Genomic DNA, 23,183 nt, shown 5'->3' with positions numbered 1-23,183 from the left:
TCACCATATGATTTTCAAGAATGCGATATTCTGCCTACTCTGTACTACAGCCTACGTCACGGCTGCAGTTCCCCCACTCCAATTGCATTTTAACTAAAATACTATAGATAAGTGACCAACCTTCTGTCTACTAACGTTGACTACATGCATTCTATAAACATAACCTAGTTTACAAGTGAAGGTGCATTTTCGATTGTGCGTAAATTTCTGCAGTCGACAACAACAAGCATTGTTGACATTCATATTGTCCAAATGTCAAGTGTGCTAAAACAGCTGTTTTCGGCGTAATTTCATGCAGTAGTATATTTCGCACCTAGGGTCGAAAATGTGCGTTTACCGGCTCGAAGTCAGGTTTCAAGAAAAGATTGAGAGCTGGTAACACATTTTTGCCTGTGGTGCGAACGCTATTTTTCGCCACACCGAAAACTAAAATATATATACTAGTAGTTCTACGAACAGTAGACCTCGCTCATGAATACAACTCTCAATCTAATGAGAAGGGCTGGTAAGTACAGTATATTATTGTGAAGATTTAGCTAATGAAGAAAGTGCTATAGAGACACTGCAGGGACACCGGACTTATCAAGGAGGTACCTTTATATCGTCTCCATATTCATAATATAAACATATATTACAACTTTTCTAATAATTATAAGAAATCGGTCGACTGACGGAAAAATGGAATATGCAGTAGGCAATTTAGATAATGAATCGTCTCACAGACGATGGTCAGATGGAAAATGATTCTAAATAAGATGGGTTTGTTGGTGACAATGACAGGAGGTTGCTAATGATATTTTTCATGAAAAGTGGGTTCAATGTTATGGCTTGTTATGCCTATGCAGAATGTTAATGCTCACAAATCGGTTTCCGATCTCATACCGGAAGGAAAACAAAAGACTTGACACTGTAGAGCGTCTCAGCAACACAAAAATGCATACAATACAATAATTATTGTTCCTGATAAACTGAAAATTCAGTTAAAAATAACTTAAATGATAACTGATAGTTATGAATTAAATAAGTTGGAGAGATTCATAATTTATTGAATATTTTAAAAAAAAATTTATTAATATGACATTGTTAAAAGATGATAAGGCAACAGAGCAAAGCGAATCGAATCGAATTGAATGACTGCCTTTATTTTGACCTAGGAGGGCGAAGTTAGTGCGCAGTCGGCCCTCTCTTGCACTTAACCCTCAAGATATCCGCTTTATTGAATGATAGACAAGGATAGCAACACCAATGTTGATCAAACACTGCCATTATAACGTGGACCTCACTATAGGAAGATGATTCAAAGATTACCACAAAATGATACAGTATCACCACACATGATACAGTATCACCACACATGATACAGTATCACCACACATGATACAGTATCACCACACATGATACAGTATCACCACACATGATACAGTATCACCACACATGATACAGTATCACCACACATGATACAGTATCATCAGAGCTTACCGATGGATGGCCTAACTATGCCAATGGGAAGTTGACGGTGATATTCCTGTACCACATTCTCTGCAATCGACTTCATTACACTATAGGTTGTACCAACTCCGGTCAGTCTGTAACATAATTATTATTAAAATTTAACTACAGTTATTATTATTAATTCGAATAAACATAAATGTTATACACTAAGGGCCGTTTTCTGAGCTCGGGATTTTGCTAAGTTCTAGATTTTAAACAGCTGGAGTCAGAAAATTGGCTTTCCGAAACGAGGTGTTCTTGTTTTTCCTCTTCTTCTTCCTCTTCTTCCTCGTGCTCTTCCTCTTCTTCTCTCTTCTTCTTCTTCTTCTTCTTCTTCTTCTTCTTCTTCTTCTTCTCCGTCTTCTTCTTCTCCTTTGTTCTTCCTTCTCTTGTACTCTTCTTCTTGTTCTTCTTCTCTTCTTCTTCTTCTTCTTCTTCTTCTTCTTCTTATTTTCTATTCTTATTCTTTTCTTCTTCTTCCTTCTTCTTCTCTTCTTTTCTTCTTCTCTTCTTCTTCCTCTCTTTTCTAAAACTAAAAAACGCCAAATTAGACATATAATTTCGTCTCACAGTCACCAGAAAGAGCTTATTATGTACTAGCCGTCAGGCTCGCTCCAGGGCTCCGCCACCTGGACCCCGACTGGATCGTCCAAGAGTGAGATCAGCAGGCTCGCTTCGCTTGCCTGCATTTTTCATTTGAGCATTTTTATCATATGTTAGAACAATCCAGTCGGGGGTCCAGACTAAACGTCTGGCTAAACGGATATGGCGAGCGAAACGAGCCTGACGGCTAGTAATATAATATTCCCAGGATAGAATTAGCAGTGCCCAATCAATATTTCCGCGATAAATGCATTCAAATCTTCAACTTGGTGCCAACCTAACAAAGTCAACTCAACTTAATGCCAAACTGACAAAATTATTAATTTAGTTGCCAGTTAACAACTGTTTCGAAGAGGTATCTATCTAGATATAGTTTATAGAACATATGATATGGAATTTCAATTATAATTAAGAGATTGGAGAAGAAGAATATAAATGCTAAAAGACGAACTTTAAACCCTTAAAAACAACCTTTAGAGTTAAAATATTGCCAAAAGATTTCTTAGTGCGCCTCTAAAGGGCCAACTGAACATACCTACCAAATTTGAACGTTTTTGGTCGGTAGATTTTTAGTTAGCGGTGAGTGAGTGAGTGAGTGAGTGAGTGAGTGAGTGAGTGAGTGAGTGCCATTTCGCTTTTATATATATAGATCCAAAAGCTGAAAACGGTCAGTTAAGTTATGGGCCGGTTTCTGAGCTCGGGATTTAGGTTAGCTCTAGACCTTAGACAGCTGAGTCAGAAAATTGGCTTACCTAAACGGGGCATAGTCGCAGTAAATAGTTGAAGCAAAATAAATCTTCATTTTCTCATTTCTATAATTGGAGACGTTTTTCTCCACAAAATTAAACATTATAATAATTCAAAATAGCTGCACTATTTTCTCTTTTTTTATTTTGTGTTCAATTTTCCAACATTTAATTTTCGCCACACTGCACACAAAGCAGCTGTTTTCCAGTCCCTACGTAGATCTGAAAGACATTGTTTGCAGACGACTCTCATCTGATGTCAGAACAGGTTTCTTCCCGGCCTAGGCCGGATAGAGTACCCTTCCAGCCGCTAACATGGAACTAAGAGAGGTGATCAAAAAACAGCTGATCAAAAAACTTTTCATTATTTGTGTTCATTATTCGATAATTAAAACATTTATAATAATACCATCTTATTGTCATTTAAAAGAATAAAAACTTTTAAACTCAACCTCCACATAATTGAACATCATTTTTAGGTTATTTAGACAAATCAATAAAAACTAAAAATACTTGGACAATTTCTGATATTCAGATTACCTCAGATTTGCTAGAGCTATCACCTTCCACTTTGCTTCGGAAGTGTTTAGTAAACAACTATTCTCAATACTGTAATATATATATATATATATATATAATATATATATATATATAGTATATATATGTTTTATTTTGTGTGTAGCGAAAAATAGCGTTCGCACCACAGGCAAAAATGTTTTTCCTACAGATACCTTGAAAAGTGACCATTTCTGCACTGATTGCAGGCCGCAAAGAATCACTTTTCTGCACTAGTGCACAAAGTGAGTACTTCGTGTACTCCAGATTTGCAGCATAACAACGCAAAATAGTTAGTAGGTTAATGGAGCACCAGTGCAGCAAAATCAAAATTAAGTTGGTAACACTCATAGTGAGGCCCACGTTATAATGGCAGTGGAGAACAGCGTTGCCTTGTCATTATGTGCCATGATTATAGTCATTTCAATGCTTACATTAGATAAACCCCCTTCAAGCAGTCAGATAAATTTTCAATGAATTACTAATCATTATAATTCAATTATTATTATTCAATTTTAAATAAATTAAGGTTTTATAATAATAAAATTATATAGAAAAACATTTGATGTATTTCAGGGAATTTTACCCATAATTACCCACCTTTCATATTCAATGGTAACTGTAGGAAAAATTTAATGTGAAATACATGCGCAAAGTTCCTCTGCTGCACTCAAGAAACCATTCCGCTCTCGCCTATGGCTTGGGCGTAAACGTTTCTTTCGGTGCAGCAAACTGTCACTTTGCGCACTAGTTGCACAAATAACTATTTCCGGCTGTTAATCTTTTCTAGTCCTCGGACTTGAAAACTGATTTCGAACCGGAAAAATCTCATTTACTGCCCTAGGTGCGAAATATACTATTGTGTTCAATTTTCCAAAATTTAATTTAAACGTGACTTTGACTATGACTATGACTACGCCTCAATTTGGAAAGCCAATTTTGTGTCTCCAGCTGTTTAAAGTCTAGAACTTGACTAAATCCCGAGCTCGGAAACCTCTGAAACACCATATATTCATACAACACTTCCAAAATTCGAGTGAAATCTACAAACCATGGCATATCTTCTTATGCTATCTTTTCTCTATCGTATCACCACACCACAATATGATACAGTATCAACACACATGATACAGTATAATCTCAACTTGATACACAACATCATAATTTGATACAAAACTTGCAAACTGAATGAATTCTACAAACCATGGCATATCTTCTTATGCTATCTTTTCTCTATGGTATCACCATAAATGATACAGTATCAAGACAATATGATACAGTATCACAAAAAATATGATATAGTATCAACACAATATGATACAGTATCATCTCAACTTGATACACAACACTATAATTTGATACAAAACTTCCAAATTTTGAATGAGTTCTACAAACCATGGCATATCTTCTTATGCTATCTCCTCTCTATGGTATCATCACAAAATGATACAGTATCACCAAAATATGATACAGTATCATCACAATTGACTTCACCGTACAAGCTACTCACTTTGGCATCAAAGCAGTGATCTGTTCATCTGTGAATTTTTCCATCAGGATTTTCATCTCTTCAAAGGAAAACTTGGATTTTATGAACTCCTCCTTCAGGACATTCTCCTCCACATGCGCATAGGCTGTTGAAACGTATGTGAATGCCTGTAAAAATTGAAAAAAATAATATATTTCCTGACATTTTTATCCGGGAACACTTCTTGAACTTGAGGAATGAAAAAAATATGATTTATGAAGTTTTTGTCCGGGAACATTCATGAACTTGAAGAATGGAAAAAACGTGATTTATCCGTGGACATGAATTTATGATTTTGTTCGGAAACATTTTTTGAACTTGTAGAATGATAAAAATTATGATTTATGAAATTGTTGAAAATCTTACTGAACATTAATTGTAGAAATTTTCATGCTCAATCTCTTCCACTTGAAATGTTTTGTTAAAATTGTATCTGAAGCCTGATATTGAAAGAAAGAAAGAAATATTTATTGCCAAAATCATTAAACAAACTTTACAAATGTGAAAAATATAAAAATTATTTTCATATACAATACATTACAAAAACTTGAAATTAAAATATTTTCCATTTAAAAATCGATTATAATATTATCATTGGCGTTACCAGCAAAACTAAGTAGTTTGAGCGATGGCAACCAGTAATCAGTCGGCTATAAATTAGTGGCTTGAGATTCAGTCGAAAATAGAAAAAATATAATAAAGAAAAAAGAAACATATGGAATGTATGAAAAACTAGAAAAAAAAATAAAATTTCAATCCGAAAAGAAGAAGTACTAAGAGTGAAATACTAAGAGAGCAGAAAAACTAGAATGCCTGAATCTAATCTTATTGGGAATCTAAAGTCAAACTTTGCATAGATAGGGCGGAGATCTGAAATTTCTACAGATATGGGACTTGTGGCATTTGATATAGCTTATCAATGACTATTTCAGGTATTAATTTGGTCAAAATCGTTGGAGCCGTTTCGAGAAAATCGCGAAGAACCCTGTTTTTGACAACATTTTCGCATTTTAGCAGCCATCTTGGAATGCATTCGATCGAAATTGTTCGTGTCGAATAAGACTTATATTGTAAGGACCTTGAGTTCAAAATTTCAAGTTATTCCGTTGATTGGGAGATGAGATATCGTGTACACAGACACACATACACTCATACACACACATACAGACCAATCCAAAAAACCACTTTTTTACTCAGGGTACCTTGAAACATGTAGAAATTTAGAAATTGAGGTACCTTATTTTTTTCGGAAAGCAATACTTTCCCTACCTATGGTAATAGGGCAAGGAAAGTAAAAAATCATGATGGCATATCCTATACTATCAAACGAGCAACTTCTGTTTATATGTTTAGATGTTTGGCTGTTTAGATGTTTATATGTTTGTATTTCACCGCATCTCAAAAACGGCTCTAATGATTCTCACGAAATTCAGAACATAGTCGGTTTTATAATATAAATATTCGATTGCACTAGGTCTCATCCCTGGGAAAACTCGCTGAAGGACATTAAAAGGATAATTATTATTCATCCTTGGAAAAACAGCTGATAATAATAGATTATTTCGTCGTCTGTTGGTGATGGAAGTGAGTGAGCAAGTTCATGTGTGTGGGACTGTGTCAAAATTATGACTCAGCTGTTGGACTTTTGTAATCATTCAATCAGGTACTTGGTGCCGGTTGCAAAAAAGCCGGGTTATTTTCAAACCTGATCAATTCCAGTAGATCCATGTTTTTGAAATGGTCTTCTTTGATTTGCTTCACGTGAAGAAAGTCAGGATTAAAATTTAACCGGCTTTTGTGCAACTAAGCCTTTGTGAGGGAAATTTTTTCATTCCCCTGGGAATTAATCTCAATTTACTGTGATTAGATAGAACATTTCTGTATGAATCTATATATATATATATATATATATATATATATATATATATATATATAAAAGCGAAATGGCACTCACTGACTGACTGACTGACTGACTCACTCACTCACTCACTCGCAGAACTAAAAATCTACTGGACCAAAAACGTTCAAATTTGGTAGGTATGTTCAGTTGGCCCTTTAGAGGCGCACTAAGAAATCTTTTGGCAATATTTTAACTCTAAGGGTTTAAAGTTCGTCTTTTAGCATGTATATTCTTCTTCTCCCAATCTCTTAATTATAATTGAAATTTCCATATCATATCATGTTACTATAGAACTATAATCTAGATAGAGTACCTCTTCAAAACAGTTGTTAACTGGCAACTAAATTAATAATTTTGTCAGGTTGGCATTAAGTTGAGTTGACTTTGTTAGGTTGGCACCAAGTTGAAGATTTAAATGCATTTATCGCGGAAAAATTGATTGGGCACTGCTACTTCAATCCTGGGAATATTATATTACTAGCCGTCAGGCTCGCTTCGCTCGCCATATCCGTTTAGCCAGCCGTTTAGTCTGGACCCCCGACTGGATTGTCCTAACATATGATAAAAATGCCCAAATGAAAAATGCAGGCGAGCGAAGCGAGCCTGCTGATCTCATTCATGGACGATCCAGTCAGGGTTCCAGGGGGCGGAGCCCCTGGCTGGACGGATATGGCGAGCGAAGCGATCCTGACGGCTAGTGTTATTATAATTTTTTCTTTCCTAATAAATTTTTCGCCACACTGCACAGAAAGCAGCTGTTTTCCAGTCCCTACGTAGATCTGAAAGACCTTGTTTGCAGACGACTCTCGTCTGCCGTCAGAAAAGGGTTTCTTTTCCAGTCTAGGCCAGAAAGTGGTCACTTTCCAGCCGCTCATGGAAGTCCGTAGTTAATAAGTCATCCGCTAGATCGGGCGAGTGTCCACTTTCTTCATCAGCTGAAGTCGCCATGATTTCAGTTCGAGTTTCCAATCAAACTAATTCAGCATTCGCTTCGCAACCAGTTTTATTCAATTATTTATTGTTGACTAGCGCATTCCAAATTTTCAAAAATGCTTGAAGATGACAACGCCCGTGATATTCCAAGTGAAATTTTAAAAGAATCTGAAATCCTGCCTGCAAATCTTCTACCACTAAAATCAAGAGATAGGTACGATAACAAGTATTCTTTATTTTGTATTCTTTATTTATTTTGTCAGCAATACCTGTAGTGTGGCAAAAAATATCGTTCGCACCACGGGCAAACATGTTTTTCCGGCTCTCACTCTTTTCTAGTCCTCGGCCTACGGCCTCAGACTTGAAAACCGATTTCGAGCCGGAAAAATCTCATTTTGTGCTCCAGGTGCAAAATATACTATTTTATGCTTTTGTACTTCTGAGCGAAACTCGGTCACCGATATTAGGTATTATTAGTGCAAAATTTTACCTTCAAATGTTTCATATCCTTTGCGATTTCCAGTAGATCTTTGGTAGCCTGTACATTGGTTTGGAAAGAATGTCTGTAATGATCATCAAATCTCAATGTGGCTGCTATATGGAAAACTATATTTGTATCCAAAACCATTTTCCTCTCCTTCTCTCCAAGGCCCAAATTTGGCAAACTGCAGTCACTAGCTACCACCACGATTTTATCCATGAAATTTGGATTTTGCTTTCTCACATGATCAAAAACCTAGAAAAAAAAAATATTTAGAATTACCTGATTAGGACTTCAATCAGGACTTAAATCTGTCGACGTTATGTATCAAATTATGGTGTTGTGTATCAAGTTGAGATGATACTGTATCATATTGTGTTGATACTGTATCATGTTGTGGTTGTTCTCGTTCTATAGTGAGGTCCACGTTATAATGGCAGTATTTGATCAACATTGGTGTTGCTATAGTGAGGTCCACGTTATAATGACAGTGGATTGAGATGGGAGAACAGCGTTGCCGATTCTCTGCCGTGATTAATTATCTTTCTACATTGTCAAAAACAGATTTGGCATCGTTGTGGAGCAAGAAAAGGATAGAAATACCTGCTTTGTCGAATAATAGACAAGGATAGCAACACTTAAGTTGATAAATTACTGTCATTATAACGTGGACCTCACTATATCCTTGTCTATCATTCCACAAAGCAGATAACGAATGTATCAAATCATAGTGCTGTGTATCAAGTTGAGATGATACTGTATCATATGTATTGATACTGTATCATGTTGTGGTTGTACTTGTTCTATAGTGAGGTCCACGTTATTATGACAGTATTTGATTCAACATTGCTATCCTTGTCAATCATTCGATAAAGCAGATAGCACTATCCTTTTTACACTGTTGCCAAAGATTAAAAGTTTTGTATCAAATTATGGTGTTGTGTATCATGTTGTGGTTATTCTCGTTCTATAGTGAGGTCCACGTTTTTATGACAGTATTTGATTAACATTGGTGTTGCTATCCTTGTCTATCATTCGACAAAACATTAACGCCAATGACAGTATTTGATTAACATTGGTGTTGCTATCCTTGTCTATCATTCGACAAAACAGATAGCGCTATCCTTTTTGCACTGTTGCCAAGGTTTGGAAGTTTTATATCGAATTATGGTGTTGTGTATCATACTGTGTTGATACTGTATCATGTTGTAGTTGTTCTAGTTCTATAGTGAGGTCCACGTTATAATGGCAGTATTTGATCAACATTGGTGTTGCTATCTTTGTCTATCATTCGACAAAGCAGATAGCGCTATCCTTTTCAACCTCCACAATGTTTCCAGATCGTTTTTCAAAAATGTAGAAATATGATAATTGACAAAATATTCGCTCTCAACCTTGAAAGATTTTTATTCAATCATTAAATGGTTATTTGTGCAACTAGTGCGCAAAGTGACAGTATGCTGCAAGGAAAGAAACGTTTATGTTTGGAATGATGGAATGGTTTCTTGAGTGCAGCAGAGGAACTTTGCGCACGTATTTCACATTAAAATTTTCCTACAGTTACCATTGAATATGAGAAGTGGTTGATTATGGGTAAAATGATGGCTGGAATCCATCAAATGTTTGTCTGTATAATTTTGTAATTGATAACAACTTTAATTTATTTTAAACTTGATGATCCAATTAATTTGAAAATTTGAATAATTTTGAGTAAATCTTGATTTCTAAATAATTTTTCAACCAATCAATTTATGAATGAAAAAATATTTTTCCTACAGATACCCTGAAAAGTGACCATTTGTGCACTGATTGCAGGCTGCAAAGAATCACTTTTCCGCACTAGTGCGCAAAGTGAGTGCTTTGCGTACTCCAGATTTGCAGCATGACAACGCAAAATAGTTAGTAGTTTATATGGAGCACCAGTGCAGCAAAATCAAAATGAAGTTGGTAACAGTGACTGCTGTGGCTGCTATAGTGAGCAGAGGTGCAACCAAGCACAACGCGCTAATTATTAAGTAGATATTATAATGGAGGACAACGACAGCACAGTGCCACCACAGCACACACCACACAGCTGCCCCCCGCCATTCAAACACACATACATTATTCAGGCAATTTTACCCATAATTACCCACTTTTCATATTCAATGGTAACTGTAGGAAAATTTTAATGTGAAATATGTGCGCAAAGTTCCTCTGCTGCACTCAAGAAACCATTCCATCATTCCAAACATAAACGTTTCTTTTCGATGCAGCAAACTGTCACTTTGCACACTAGTTGCACAAATAACTATTTTGAAATAATGAATAATTAATTAATAATGCATAATTTAATGAGTTCTCATTTTTATTCTTTTGAAAAACAAAAAAGGAAAAAATAGAATAAATTCACATTCAAAATACACGCCAAAAATGTCAACAGCTGATTGGGATGGCTGCAAGATAATACGCTAAGTATTAAGAGTACGCAAAGTAATACTTTGCGCACTAGAGCGGAAAAGCGATTCTTTGCGTTCTGTAATCAGTGCAGGAATGGTCACTTTTCAAGGTAACAGAGCGAAAATAGTTATTTGTGCAACTAGTGCGCAAAGTGACAGTTTGCTGCACCGAAAGAAACGTTTACTGTACTGAAAGGTTTGTTGAGTGCAGCAGAGGAACTTTGCGCACGTATTTCACATTAAGTTTTTCCTACAGTTACCATTGAATATGAAAAGTGGGTAATTATGGGTAAAATTGCCTGAAATCCATCAAATGTTTTTCTGTGTAATTTTATTATTAATAAAAACCTTAATCCTAAAATCCTAAAGTCCTCGTTGTCCTTGGTTATAATATATAATGAATAATAATTAGCGCGTTGTGCTTGGTTGCACCTCTGCTCACTATAGCAGCCACAGCAGTCACTGTTACCAACTTCATTTTGATTTTGCTGCACTGTTGCTCCATATAACCTACTAAGTATTTTGCGTTGCCATGTTGCAAATCTGGAGTGCAGAAAAATTTTTCCCGCACTAGAGCGGAAAAGTGATTCTTTGCGTTCTGTAATCAGTGCAGCAATGGCCACTTTTCAACGTAACTGTAGGAAAAATATATTCTCTTGGCTAATGGAATATAATTGATTATTCTAAAATAAGAATGAACATTTGAGGCCGGTTTCCGAGCTCGGGATTCAGCTGAATTCTAGACTGGAGTCAGAAAATTGGCTTTCAGAAACGGGGCGTAGTCACAGTTTTTATGATAATCTTTATTTTCTCATGTCTATAATAATAATAATTATTGGAAACGTTTTTCCTTGACGAAATGAAACATTCCAAAATAATTCAAAACAGCTGAAACTTCACACTATTTCTCTTCATTTTATTAAGTGTTCAATTTTCTAGTTTTTACTTTCCTCGCCCTACTACCATAGGTAAGGAAAGTAGGCCTATTGCTTTCCAAAAAAAAATTAAGGTACCCCAATTTCAACTTTTCTATACGTTTCAAGGTCCCCTGAGTCCAAAAACATGATTTTTGGGTGTTGGTCTGAGTGTGTTTATGTGTGTGTGTGTGTGTGTGTGTGTGTGTGGTGTGTGTGTGTGTGTGTGTGTGTGTGTGTGTGTGTGTGTGTGTGTGTGTGTGTGTGTGTGTCTGTGTCTGTGTGTATGTGTCTATGAACACGATAACTCCATTCCTAATCAACCGATTGACTTGAAATTTTAAACTTAAGGTCCTTATACCATAAGGACCCAACAATTAGAAATTCAATAGAATTCAATCCAAGATGGCGGAAAAAATGGCGGATAATTACTAAAAAACCATGTTTTTCACGGTTTTCTCGGAAACGGCTCTAACAATTTTCTTCAAATTTATACCATGGATAAGCCCTATTTATAAGCCCTATCAACTGACATGAGTCTCATTTCTGGGGAAATTTCAGGAGCTCCGTAATATTCTTGAGCAAAATGGCGGATAATTACTAAAAAACCATGTTTTTCACGGTTTTCTCGAAAATGGCACTAACGATTTTCTTCAAATTTATACCATGGATAAGCCCTATTTATAAGCCCTATCAACTGACATGAGTCTCATTTCTGGGAAAATTGCAGGAGCTCCGTAATATTCTTGAGAAAAATGGCGGATAATTACTAAAAAACCATGTTTTTCACGGTTTTCTCGAAAATGACACTAACGATTCTCTTCAAATTTATACCATAGAAAGCTATTTATGAGCCCTATCAACTGACATAAGTCTCATTTCTGGGAAAATTGCAGGAGCTGCGTAGTATTCTTGAGAAAAATGGCGGATAATTACTAAAAAACCATGTTTTTCACGGTTTTCTCGAAAACGGCTCTAACAATTTTCTTCAAATTTATACCATGGAAAGCTATTTATAAGCCCTATCAACTGACATAAGTCTCATTTCTGGGAAAATTGCAGGAGCTGCGTAGTATTCTTGAGAAAAATGGCGGATAATTACTGTATAGCTATTTATACCTATAGCTATAGTACCTGTATAGTTATTTATCAGCTCTATCAACTGGCATGAGTCTTTTCCCTTGGAAACTAATGGGGTCCACCCCATCCTTGAGAAATGGACTTTGTAAACTCCTTCTCGTGCATGATGTAGGTAGGTAGAGCAGTTTAAAAAAAGAACACATAGTCGAAATATTTCATCTGTAGAACAGCTGTTTTGACGACTTTCAAAAAATCATCGAATTTCACAATTTACACAAAGGAAAAGTACTCTGAAAACAATTATACCACATATACAGTAGTCTGATCGTAGTTTCAAATATGTTGCCGCCAATCGTCATTATGTTATTCCTCTAAATTATTCTCTTTTGAGAATGAGGCTCACAGTTCAATGAGCAAGGAAAGTTGTGTGAGTGTACAACACCAGATTTTTTGAATTTCAATTCATATGTGGACGGCGTTTCGGAAAGCCAATTTTCTGACTCCAGCTGTTTAAAGCCTAGAACTTAGCTAAATCCCGAGCTCGGAAGCCGGCCTTTCATATTACATTGGATAATCTTCTATATAATTTTATATAAAAGCGAAATGGCACTCACTCACTCACTCACTCACTCACTCACTCACTCACTCGCAGAACTAAAAATCTACCGGACCAAAAACGTTCAAATTTGGTAGGTATGTTCAGTTGGCCCTTTAGAGGCGCACTAAGGAATCTTTTGGCAATATTTTAACTCTAAGGGTTGTTTTTAAGGGTTTAAAGTTCGTATTTTAGCATGTATATTCTTCTTCTCCCAATCTCTTAATTATAATTGAATTTTCCATATCATATGTTACTATAGAACTATAATCTAGATAGAGTACCTCTTCGAAACAGTTGTTAACTGGCAACTAAATTAATAATTTTGTCAGGTTGGCATTAAGTTGAGTTGACTTTGTTAGGTTGGTACCAAGTTGAAGATTTAAATGCATTTATTGCGGAAAAATTGATTGGACACTGCTACTTCAATCCTGGGAATATTATATTACTAGCCGTTAGGCTCGCTTCGCTCGCCATATCCGTTTAGCCAGCCGTTTAGTCTGGACCCCCGACTGGATTGTCCTAACATATGATAAAAATGCCCAACGCGAGCCTGCTGATCTCATTCTTGGACGATCCAGTCGGGGGTCCAGGGGGCGGAGCCCCCTGGCTAGACGGATATGGCGAGCGAAGCGAACCTGACGGCTAGTCCTCTATAAAAGGCAGAGAATTTAGAAGTTAAAAGTTTCTAGAACTTATTGAAAACTCACCAATTCGTTTATCACTTCTAAAGCTCTCTCTTTCTCCGATAAATTCTTCTTCAGCCGAATAAAAAAGTATAACTTATTAATCCCTGGGCAGCATCTATAAAAATAAGATAGAAACTGATGACTCAGTTGACTCATTCACAAGATGAAGAAGAAGAAGAAGAAGAAGAAGAAGGAGAAGAAGACTGAGTGCCGGTCAGAGAGCCAATCAGAGAAGCCTTCTTATTAAAATTATTTTCTTCTCTGATTGATCTTGTTGCATTTAATCGTGATTTAAATTCATCAGGTTTTTGTGCAACCGGGCCTTAATTAGAAATTCCAGCTCACCAAACCTTTAAATTATACAGTATCAACACAATATGATACAGTATCAACACACATGATACAGTATCACCACCATATGATACAGTATCATCTCAACTTGATACACAACACAATCATTTTATACAAACCTTCAAACCTTGAATGAATTCTACAAACCATGGCATATCTTCTTATGCTATCATCTTTCTATGGTATCACCATAGATGATACAGTATCACCACAATATGATACAGTATCAACACAATATGATCATAACTTGATAAGCAACACCATAATTTGATACAAAACTTGAAAACTTTTAATAAATTCTACAAACCATGGCATAATTTCTTATGTTATATTTTCTCTTTGCATGAAATAAATTCACCTTAAATAAAAATACTAAGAAATTGTCAAAAACCACAGATTTATTGATAGTTAGAAAGACCAGTTTCGGTTGTTACACCATTGTCAATCTCTCATAAACAAAAACTAAATACAAGAGCAGCAGAATTTATACTAGTAGGCGAGTACTGCTTTTGGGCAAGGGCAGTCTCCTCCCACTTAACGGTGTCACAAAATGGCGGCTTAAGCAGCAGACTCGCCATGATAACAAAGTGGGAGGAGACTGTCTAGCTGGGCCAATTGCAGGCGTTCATGCCCTTGACCAACAGCAGTACTTGCCTACTAGTATAAATTCTGCTGCTCTTGTATTTAGTTCTAGTTTATCAGAGATTGACAATGGTGTAACAACCGAAACTGGTCTTTCTAACTATCAATAAATCTGTGGTTTTGACAATTTCTTAGTATTTTTATTTAAGGTGAATTTATTTCATGCAAAGAGAAAATATAGCATAAGAAATTATGCCATGGTTTGTAGAATTTATTAAAAGTTTTCAAGTTTTGTATCAAATTATGGTGTTGCTTATCAAGTTATGATCATATTGTGTTGATACTGTATCATATTGTGGTGATACTGTATCATATTGTGGTGATACTGTATCATCTATGGTGATACCATAGGAAAATGATAGCATAAGAAGATATGCCATGGTTTGTAGAATTCATTCAAGGTTTGAAGGATTGTATAAAATTATTGTGTTGTGTATCAAGTTGGGATGATACTGTATCATATGGTGGTGATACTGTATCATGTGTGTTGATACTGTATCATATTGTGTTGATACTGTATAATTGAATAATATGAATAATTACCACAATATAACTTCTCAACTACACAAAAAGGGAAAAATGAATTTACCTTAATAGCTTCTCTACGACTAGGTTCCCAATGAAGCCAGTGACTCCGGTTACAAGAACATTACATCCGTCAAAGAAATCTTCTATGTTCGACTTTCCATCCAATTCTGGTAAAATATTGTCAAAAGAGTTGTCCCGAGCTTCATAGAAATCCATTTTCAAGTCCTTCTGTCACTGAATAAATAAATTAATAGATAATAAATAATTTGGAACCAGTTTCCGAGCACGGGATTTAGCTAAGGCTCAACTGACACTTGGGCGACTCAGGTGGAGAAGAGACTGGACTCTAGTGGAGAGCATGTGTTTCCAAATGGTGACACTCAGACCAGTCGATTCTAGTCTCCGCGACGTCACCATTTCAAAACACATGCTCTCCACTAGAGTCCAGTCTCTTCTCCACCTGAGTCGCCTAAGACGTGTCAGTTGAGCCCAAATTCTAGACTTAAACAGCTGGAGTCAGAAAATTGGCATCTGAGACGGGGCGCAGTCGCAGTCCACGTTTGAATTAAATTTCGAAAAACTGGACAATTGAAGACCAAAATTTTGAATTATAATTTCAGCTATTTTGAATTAAGCTCGAAACTTGAACACAAAATAAATTAAAGAGAAAATAGTGTGATGTTTCAGCTATTTCGAACTATTTAGGAATGTTTCATTTCGTCAAGAAAAACATTTCCAATGATAGAAGTGAGAAAATGAATATTATCATAAAAACTGCGACTACGCCCCGTTTCGGAAAGCCAATTTTCTGACTCCAGCTGTTTAAAGTCTAGAACATGGATAAATCCCGAGCTCTGAAACCGGCCCTAAGTTAATCAATTAATACATTATTAGATTAATTAATGAATAAATAAATACGAAATTACATAAATAAATAATTAAATATAGCCTAATGTTTTTGTAAGCAACCCACAAAGCTCTAAGTCAACATAATTATGTTATGTACATTGAAACATAAACAGTCACTGTCAAATAATATACTTTGTTGACTATCTTTCTAAATATTGAATGAAAAAAGACTAAGAAATTGTCAAAAAACACTGATTTATTGATAATTAGAAAGACCGGTTTCGGTTATTACACCATTGTCAATCTCTGATAAACTAAAACTAAATACAAGAGCAGCAGAATTTATACTAGTAGGCGAGTACAATTTTATTATCATGGCGATTCTGTTGCTTAAGCCGCCATTTTGTCACACCGTTGAGGGGGAGGAGACTGTCTAGCTAGGCCAATGGCAGGCATTCATGCCCTCGACCAATAGCAGTACTCGCCTACTAGTATTTAGTTTTAGTTTATCAGAGATTGACAATGGTGTAATAACCGAAACCGGTCTTTCTAATTATCAATAAATCAGTGTTTTTTTTACAATTTCTTAGTCTTTTTTCATTCAATATGAATAATTACCACAATATCAACTTCTCAACTACACAAAAAGGGAAAATCTTTCTAAATTGTCAGAAAACGATGTGGCAACTTCGTGGAAAGGAATAGCACTATCTGCTTAGTGGAATGATAGACAAGGATAACAACACCAATGTTAATCAAACACTGCCTTCACAACGTGGACCTCACTATACGAATATGATACAAAGATGATAATATGAAGATGATAGACAAGGATAGCAATACCATTGCTAATCAAACAATGCCATTATAACGTGGACATCACTATAGAAAAGGATAGCGCTATCTGCTTTGTCAAATCTAAGACAATCTTAAGACAAGAAATGTCTTAAATCTTTATTATTCATTATTATTATTATTATTATTATTATTATTATTATTATTATTATTATTATTAGACAAGATAGCTACACCATTGGGAAACTAAAGCGGCTTATTGACATGAAATGTACAACTGTAGTGAGGTCCACGTTATAATGGCAGTGTTTGATTAGCAATGGTATTGCTATCCTTGTCTATCATTCAACAAAGCAGATATCGCTATCTCGTTCTCGCTTTGCTCTGTTGCCAGTTCGGTTCTCAACAATGTAGAATTAACAATTAATCAACAAAATATATCATCTTAACTAGTAGTTGTGTAAACAGTAGACCTCACGCAGTATTCTCATCCCCAAGTACCTGATTGAAACTATAGACCTTATGGAAATACAGCAATAGACTGGCTTCTCCACACATCTGTGTAATCACTTGTCAGCTGATTTATGATGAATAATTCTATAGTCTGATTTTTACTTTAAAATTGGCATATGAAGGAGGCTCCTTTTTCCTTTTATATTATCCTTGAAATGCAAAATTTCCAAAATCCTTGTATATACGTCGACGCGCAATAAAAAGGTAACATATCTGTCAAATTTCATGAAAATCCATTACCGCATTTCGCCGTAAATGCGCAACATATAAACATTTAAACATCTGAACATTAAAACATATTTAAACATTAAGAGAAATGCCAAACCGTCGACTTGAATCTCAGAACTTACTTCACTCGGTCAACTAGTAGTTCTGTGAACAGTAGACCTCGCGTTCAGTGAGTTACATTGACCTGTTGTTATGTTTTCTCGAAAATTAATAAATAATTCATCAATTAAAAATGTCTAGAAAAAATCCTAAATAAATATAGAGCTTTCTGTCCTATCGTACCGTGACGTGTCGTCCCGGAATGTGAGTGTGAGCGCTGTTATCAGGTCTGGCTGCAACTGTCTACAACGTTGATGGAAAGATAAACATTAAGAGAAATGCCAAACCGTCAACTTGAATCTTAGAACTAACTTCGCTCGGTCAACTAGTAGTTCTGTGAAACAGTTGACCTCGCGTTCAGTGAGTTACATTGACCTGTTGTTATGTTTTCTCGAAAATATTAATAAATAATTCATCAATTAAAAATGTCTAGAAAAAATCCTAAATAAACATAGAGCTTTCTGTCCTATCGTACCGTGACGTGTCGTCCCGGAATGTGAGTGTGAGCGCTGTTATCAGGTCTGGCTGCAACTGTCTACAACGTTGATGGAAAGATACATTTTCAAGATGTTCGATGTTTTTGAACAGGTAGTATTATAGTCAACTACTGTCTACTAACGTTAATGGAAAGATACATTTTCAAGATGTTCGATGTTTTTGAACGGGTAGTATTATAGTCCACTAGACAGCTGATGTATGATGAATAATTTTATAGTCTGATTTTTACCGTAATATTGGCGAATGAAGGAGGCTCCTTTTTCCTTTTATATTATCCTTGAAATGCAAAATTTCCAAAATCCTTGTATATACGTCGACGCGCAATAAAAAGGTAACATATCTGTCAAATTTCATGAAAATCCATTACCGCATTTCGCCGTAAATGCGCAACATATAAACATTTAAACATCTGAACATTAAAACATATTTAAACATTAAGAGAAATGCCAAACCGTCGACTTGAATCTCAGAACTTACTTCACTCGGTCAACTAGTAGTTCTGTGAACAGTAGACCTCGCGTTCAGTGAGTTACATTGACCTGTTGTTATGTTTTCTCGAAAATTAATAAATAATTCATCAATTAAAAATGTCTAGAAAAAATCCTAAATAAATATAGAGCTTTCTGTCCTATATCGTACCGTGACGTGTCGTCCCGGAATGTGAGTGTGAGCGCTGTTATCAGGTCTGGCTGCAACTGTCTACAACGTTGATGGAAAGATAAACATTAAGAGAAATGCCAAACCGTCAACTTGAATCTTAGAACTAACTTCGCTCGGTCAACTAGTAGTTCTGTGAACAGTTGACCTCGCGTTCAGTGAGTTACATTGACCTGTTGTTATGTTTTCTCGAAAATATTAATAAATAATTCATCAATTAAAAATGTCTAGAAAAAATCCTAAATAAACATAGAGCTTTCTGTCCTATCGTACCGTGACGTGTCGTCCCGGAATGTGAGTGTGAGCGCTGTTATCAGGTCTGGCTGCAACTGTCTACAACGTTGATGGAAAGATACATTTTCAAGATGTTCGATGTTTTTGAACAGGTAGTATTATAGTCAACTACTGTCTACTAACGTTAATGGAAAGATACATTTTCAAGATGTTCGATGTTTTTGAACGGGTAGTATTATAGTCCACTAGACAGCTGATTTATGATGAATAATTTTATAGTCTGATTTTACCGTAATATTGGCGAATGAAGGAGGCTCCTTTTTCCTTTTATATTATCCTTGAAATGCAAAATTTCCAAAAACCTTATAAATACGTCGACGCGCCATTTAAAAAGGAACATACCTGTAAAATTTCATGAAAATCTATTACCGCGTTTCGCCGTAAATGCACAACATATAAAAAGATGAACATTTAAACATTAAGAGAAATGCCAAACCGTCGACTTGAATCTTAGACCTCACTTCGCTCGGTCAAATTAATTATATAAACTATGAATGTTAAATAATTAATTATCAGTAAAGTAGAGAATTTTAATTTCCTGCAGTATGAAATTATTTTGTGACAAATCAGTATAAGGAAATTATGATTGATGTTAGAAATTAGAAATTGATTTTCTGAAAAATTCTCTCTTATGGACTTATTGGATTTTCCTTGTATGCCCATTTATATGCAAAATTTCAAGTTAATGAGTTGAGTAGTTGAGACGTGATGATGCGTCATTCGTGAATTTCCTATCTCCTACGTGTAGAAGCCAGTTCTTTCCTTTATCATAGACAAGATTAATATCTTACCTTCTTCAATAGAAGTTCACAATATTATAGACTTAAACGTGAAAGTAAAAGTCGAGGATAAATTCCAGTTATACTATCAGAAAAAAATCGACACAATGTCACTGCTTTGATATTGAACCACGGAATACAACTGTGACAATTCACTTTCACTATGGCAGGCGCTAGGTGTTTAATTAATTAAAAATTCCGAAAAGAGTTCATTATGGATGTAATTTGCTTGCGCCGTTTGTAGCTTCCACAACTCTATTTGCATACAATCGATCCTTTTAATCAGTCGACAACCAAAATCGAATAACACTCACTTCGTCGCGAAAGAGAAAAAAGTGAAATGGATATAGAAGTGGGAGAGAGAGAGAGCGAGTGAGAGTGATAGAGTGAGAGATTGATTGATTGATTGTTACTTTCCTTGCCCTATTACCATAGGTAAGGAAAGTATTGCTTTCCGAAAAAAATTAAGGTACCCCTATTTGTAAATTTCTATACGTTTCAAGGTCCCCTGAGTCCAAAAAAGTGGTTTTTGGGTATTGGTCTGTATATATATTATATATATATAATATATATATATATATATATATATATATATATATATATATATATTATATATATATATATATAATATAGTTGTGATGTGTGTGTGTGTGTGTGTGGTGTGTGTGTGTGTGTGGTGTGTGTGTGTGTGTGTTGGTGTGTGTGTGTGTGTGTGGTTGTGTGTGTGTGTGTGTGTGTGTTGTGTGTGTGGTGTGTGTGTGTGTGTGTGTGTGTGTGGTGTGTGTGTGTGTGGTGTGTGTGTGTGTGTGGTGTGTGTGTGTGTGTGTGTGTGTGTGGTGGTGTGTGGTGTGTGGTGTGTGTGGTGGTGTGTGTGGTGTGTGTGTGTTGTGTGTGTGGTGTGTGTGTGTGTGTGTGTGTGTGTGTGTGTTGTGTGTGTGTGTGTGTGTGGTGTGGTGGTGTGGTGTGTGTGGTTGTGTGTGTGTGTGTGTGTGGTGTGTGTGTGTGTGTGTGTGTGGTGTGTGTGGTGTGTGTGTGTGTGTGTGTGTGTGTGGTGTGAGTGTATGTGCGTCTGTGTACACGATATCTCATCTCCCAATTAACGGAATCACTTGAAATTTGGAACTTAAGGTCCTTCCCCTATAAGGATCCGTCACGAACAATTTCGATCAAATGCAATTCAAGATGGCGGCTGAATTGGCGAAAATGTTGTCAAAAACAGGGTTTTTCGCGATTTTCTCGAAAACGGCTCCAACGATTTTGATCAAATTCATACCTAAAGTAGTCATTGATAAGCTATATCAACTGCCACAAGTCCCATATCTGTAAAAATTTCAGGAGCTCCGCCTCATCTATGCAAAGTTTGATTTTAGATACCCAATTATCAGGCTTCAGTACAATTTAAACAAAAAAATTCAAGTGGAAAAGATTGAGCATGAGAATCTCTACATTAATGTTCAGTAACATTTTCACCTAAAATTGAAAATAAGCTCGAAATTCGAGAAAATGTTATTATTCAATTGCAAACTGTTGGCAACTGTTGATTCTATTAAATCATTCACTATGAAGAGATAGCAGACTTCGTGTGTCTCCAGCGTTATTGTCCTGTCACCCGCTGGCTCAGATCTTAGAATAATAGACTTGAGTTGCGCGTGAACACTAGCGTCAGGTGATCAATTTTCATAACGGCAAGGAAAGTTGTGTGAGTGTGCCACGCCAGATTTTTCCGGTATGCAATCCACAAGTTGACATGTTTTGATGCGAACAAACGAACAAACACAACCCTATTCTCTCTTATTATAAAATGCATTTATTTCTTATATCATATAGTATGGATATAGATATAAACGTAATAATATAGACAGATATTCAAGATAGACGATTCGGTTTTTAATCATCAGTTTAATGAAGATGAACAGTTTGATTTTGATCTACCAGCTCAAGAACTTCCAAACCTTGATTAATGAATATTTATTGTAGGAATTTTTAATTGGCAGGATGTGATTTAATGATTTAATGAGTTGCCGAAAATTTGAATACAGCTCGTCACAAATGTAGAGGTAGGCCATTCGTAATAGAAAATATTGCAGATATATTTGCAGTACGGTATTTTTGTTTGTGAGTTGATAAAATTCTTATTTCTCTAATCCTATTATATCAAGCGAGCAATTTCTGTATAAATATTCATATCTGGTTATTTTTATATCTGGATATTTATATGGTTACTAGCCGTCAGGCTCGCTTCGCTCGCCATATCCGTCTAGCCATATCCGTCTGGACCCCCGACTGGATAGTCCAAGAATGAGATCAGCAGGCGAGCTTGAGCATTTTTATCATATGTTAGGACGATCCAGTCGGGGGTCCAGACTAAACGACTGGCTAAATGGATATGGCGAGCGAAGCGAGCCTGACTGCTAGTAATATATCCTATTAATTCCCAGGATTAAAGTAGCAGTGCCCAATCAATTTTTCCGCGATAAATGCATTTAAATCTTCAACTTGGTGCCAACCTAACAAAGTCAACTCAACTTAATGCCAACCTGGCAAAATTATTAATTTAGTTGAATGAAAAAGACTAAGAAATTGTCAAAAAACCACTGATTTATAGATAATTAGATAGACCGTTTTCGGTTATTACACCATTGTCAATCTCTGATAAACTAAAACTAAATACAAGAGCAGCAGAATTTATACGAGTAGGCGAGTACTGCTATTGGTCGAGGGCATGAACGCCTGCCATTGGCCTAGCTAGACAGTCTCCTCCCCCTCGTATAAATTCTGCTGCTCTTGTATTTAGTTTTAGTTTATCAGAGATTGACAATGGTGTAATAACCGGAAACCGGTCTTTCTAATTATCAATAAATCAGTGGTTTTTTGACAATTTCTTAGTCTTTTTCATTCAATATGAATAATTACCACAATATCAACTTCTCAACTACACAAAAATTAATTTTGTGGCCAGTTAACAACTGTTTCGAAGAGGTACTCTATCTAGATTAT

At 35.8% G+C, this 23,183-nt stretch overlaps 1 protein-coding gene across 2 annotated transcripts in view; it reads right to left on the bottom strand.

Moving 5' to 3' along the window:
• LOC111062040 (fatty acyl-CoA reductase wat) overlaps nucleotides 1-20,491 on the bottom strand; it is a 36,862-nt gene extending 16,371 nt beyond the window's left edge. The window contains exons 1-6 of one of the 2 annotated variants that reach the window (XM_039435939.1): nucleotides 20,199-20,491; nucleotides 15,536-15,708; nucleotides 13,975-14,068; nucleotides 8,247-8,492; nucleotides 4,906-5,051; nucleotides 1,480-1,586 (exon numbers count right to left, since the gene is read on the bottom strand). In XM_039435939.1, the coding sequence (XP_039291873.1) occupies nucleotides 1,480-1,586; nucleotides 4,906-5,051; nucleotides 8,247-8,492; nucleotides 13,975-14,068; nucleotides 15,536-15,690 (748 nt within the window). In that variant the 5' untranslated portion in view covers nucleotides 15,691-15,708; nucleotides 20,199-20,491. The remainder of the gene's footprint in view (nucleotides 1-1,479; nucleotides 1,587-4,905; nucleotides 5,052-8,246; nucleotides 8,493-13,974; nucleotides 14,069-15,535; nucleotides 15,709-20,198) is intronic. The other variant, XM_039435940.1, reaches the window with a different exon arrangement.
• Between the last annotated feature and the right edge of the window lie 2,692 nt (nucleotides 20,492-23,183).

This window comes from Nilaparvata lugens, chromosome 9 (assembly GCF_014356525.2).
Source record: "Nilaparvata lugens isolate BPH chromosome 9, ASM1435652v1, whole genome shotgun sequence".
Lineage (NCBI taxonomy): Eukaryota > Metazoa > Arthropoda > Insecta > Hemiptera > Delphacidae > Nilaparvata > Nilaparvata lugens.
The sequence above is the reverse complement of the archived record's forward strand: the minus strand, read 5'-3'. Positions and strand labels throughout refer to the sequence as shown.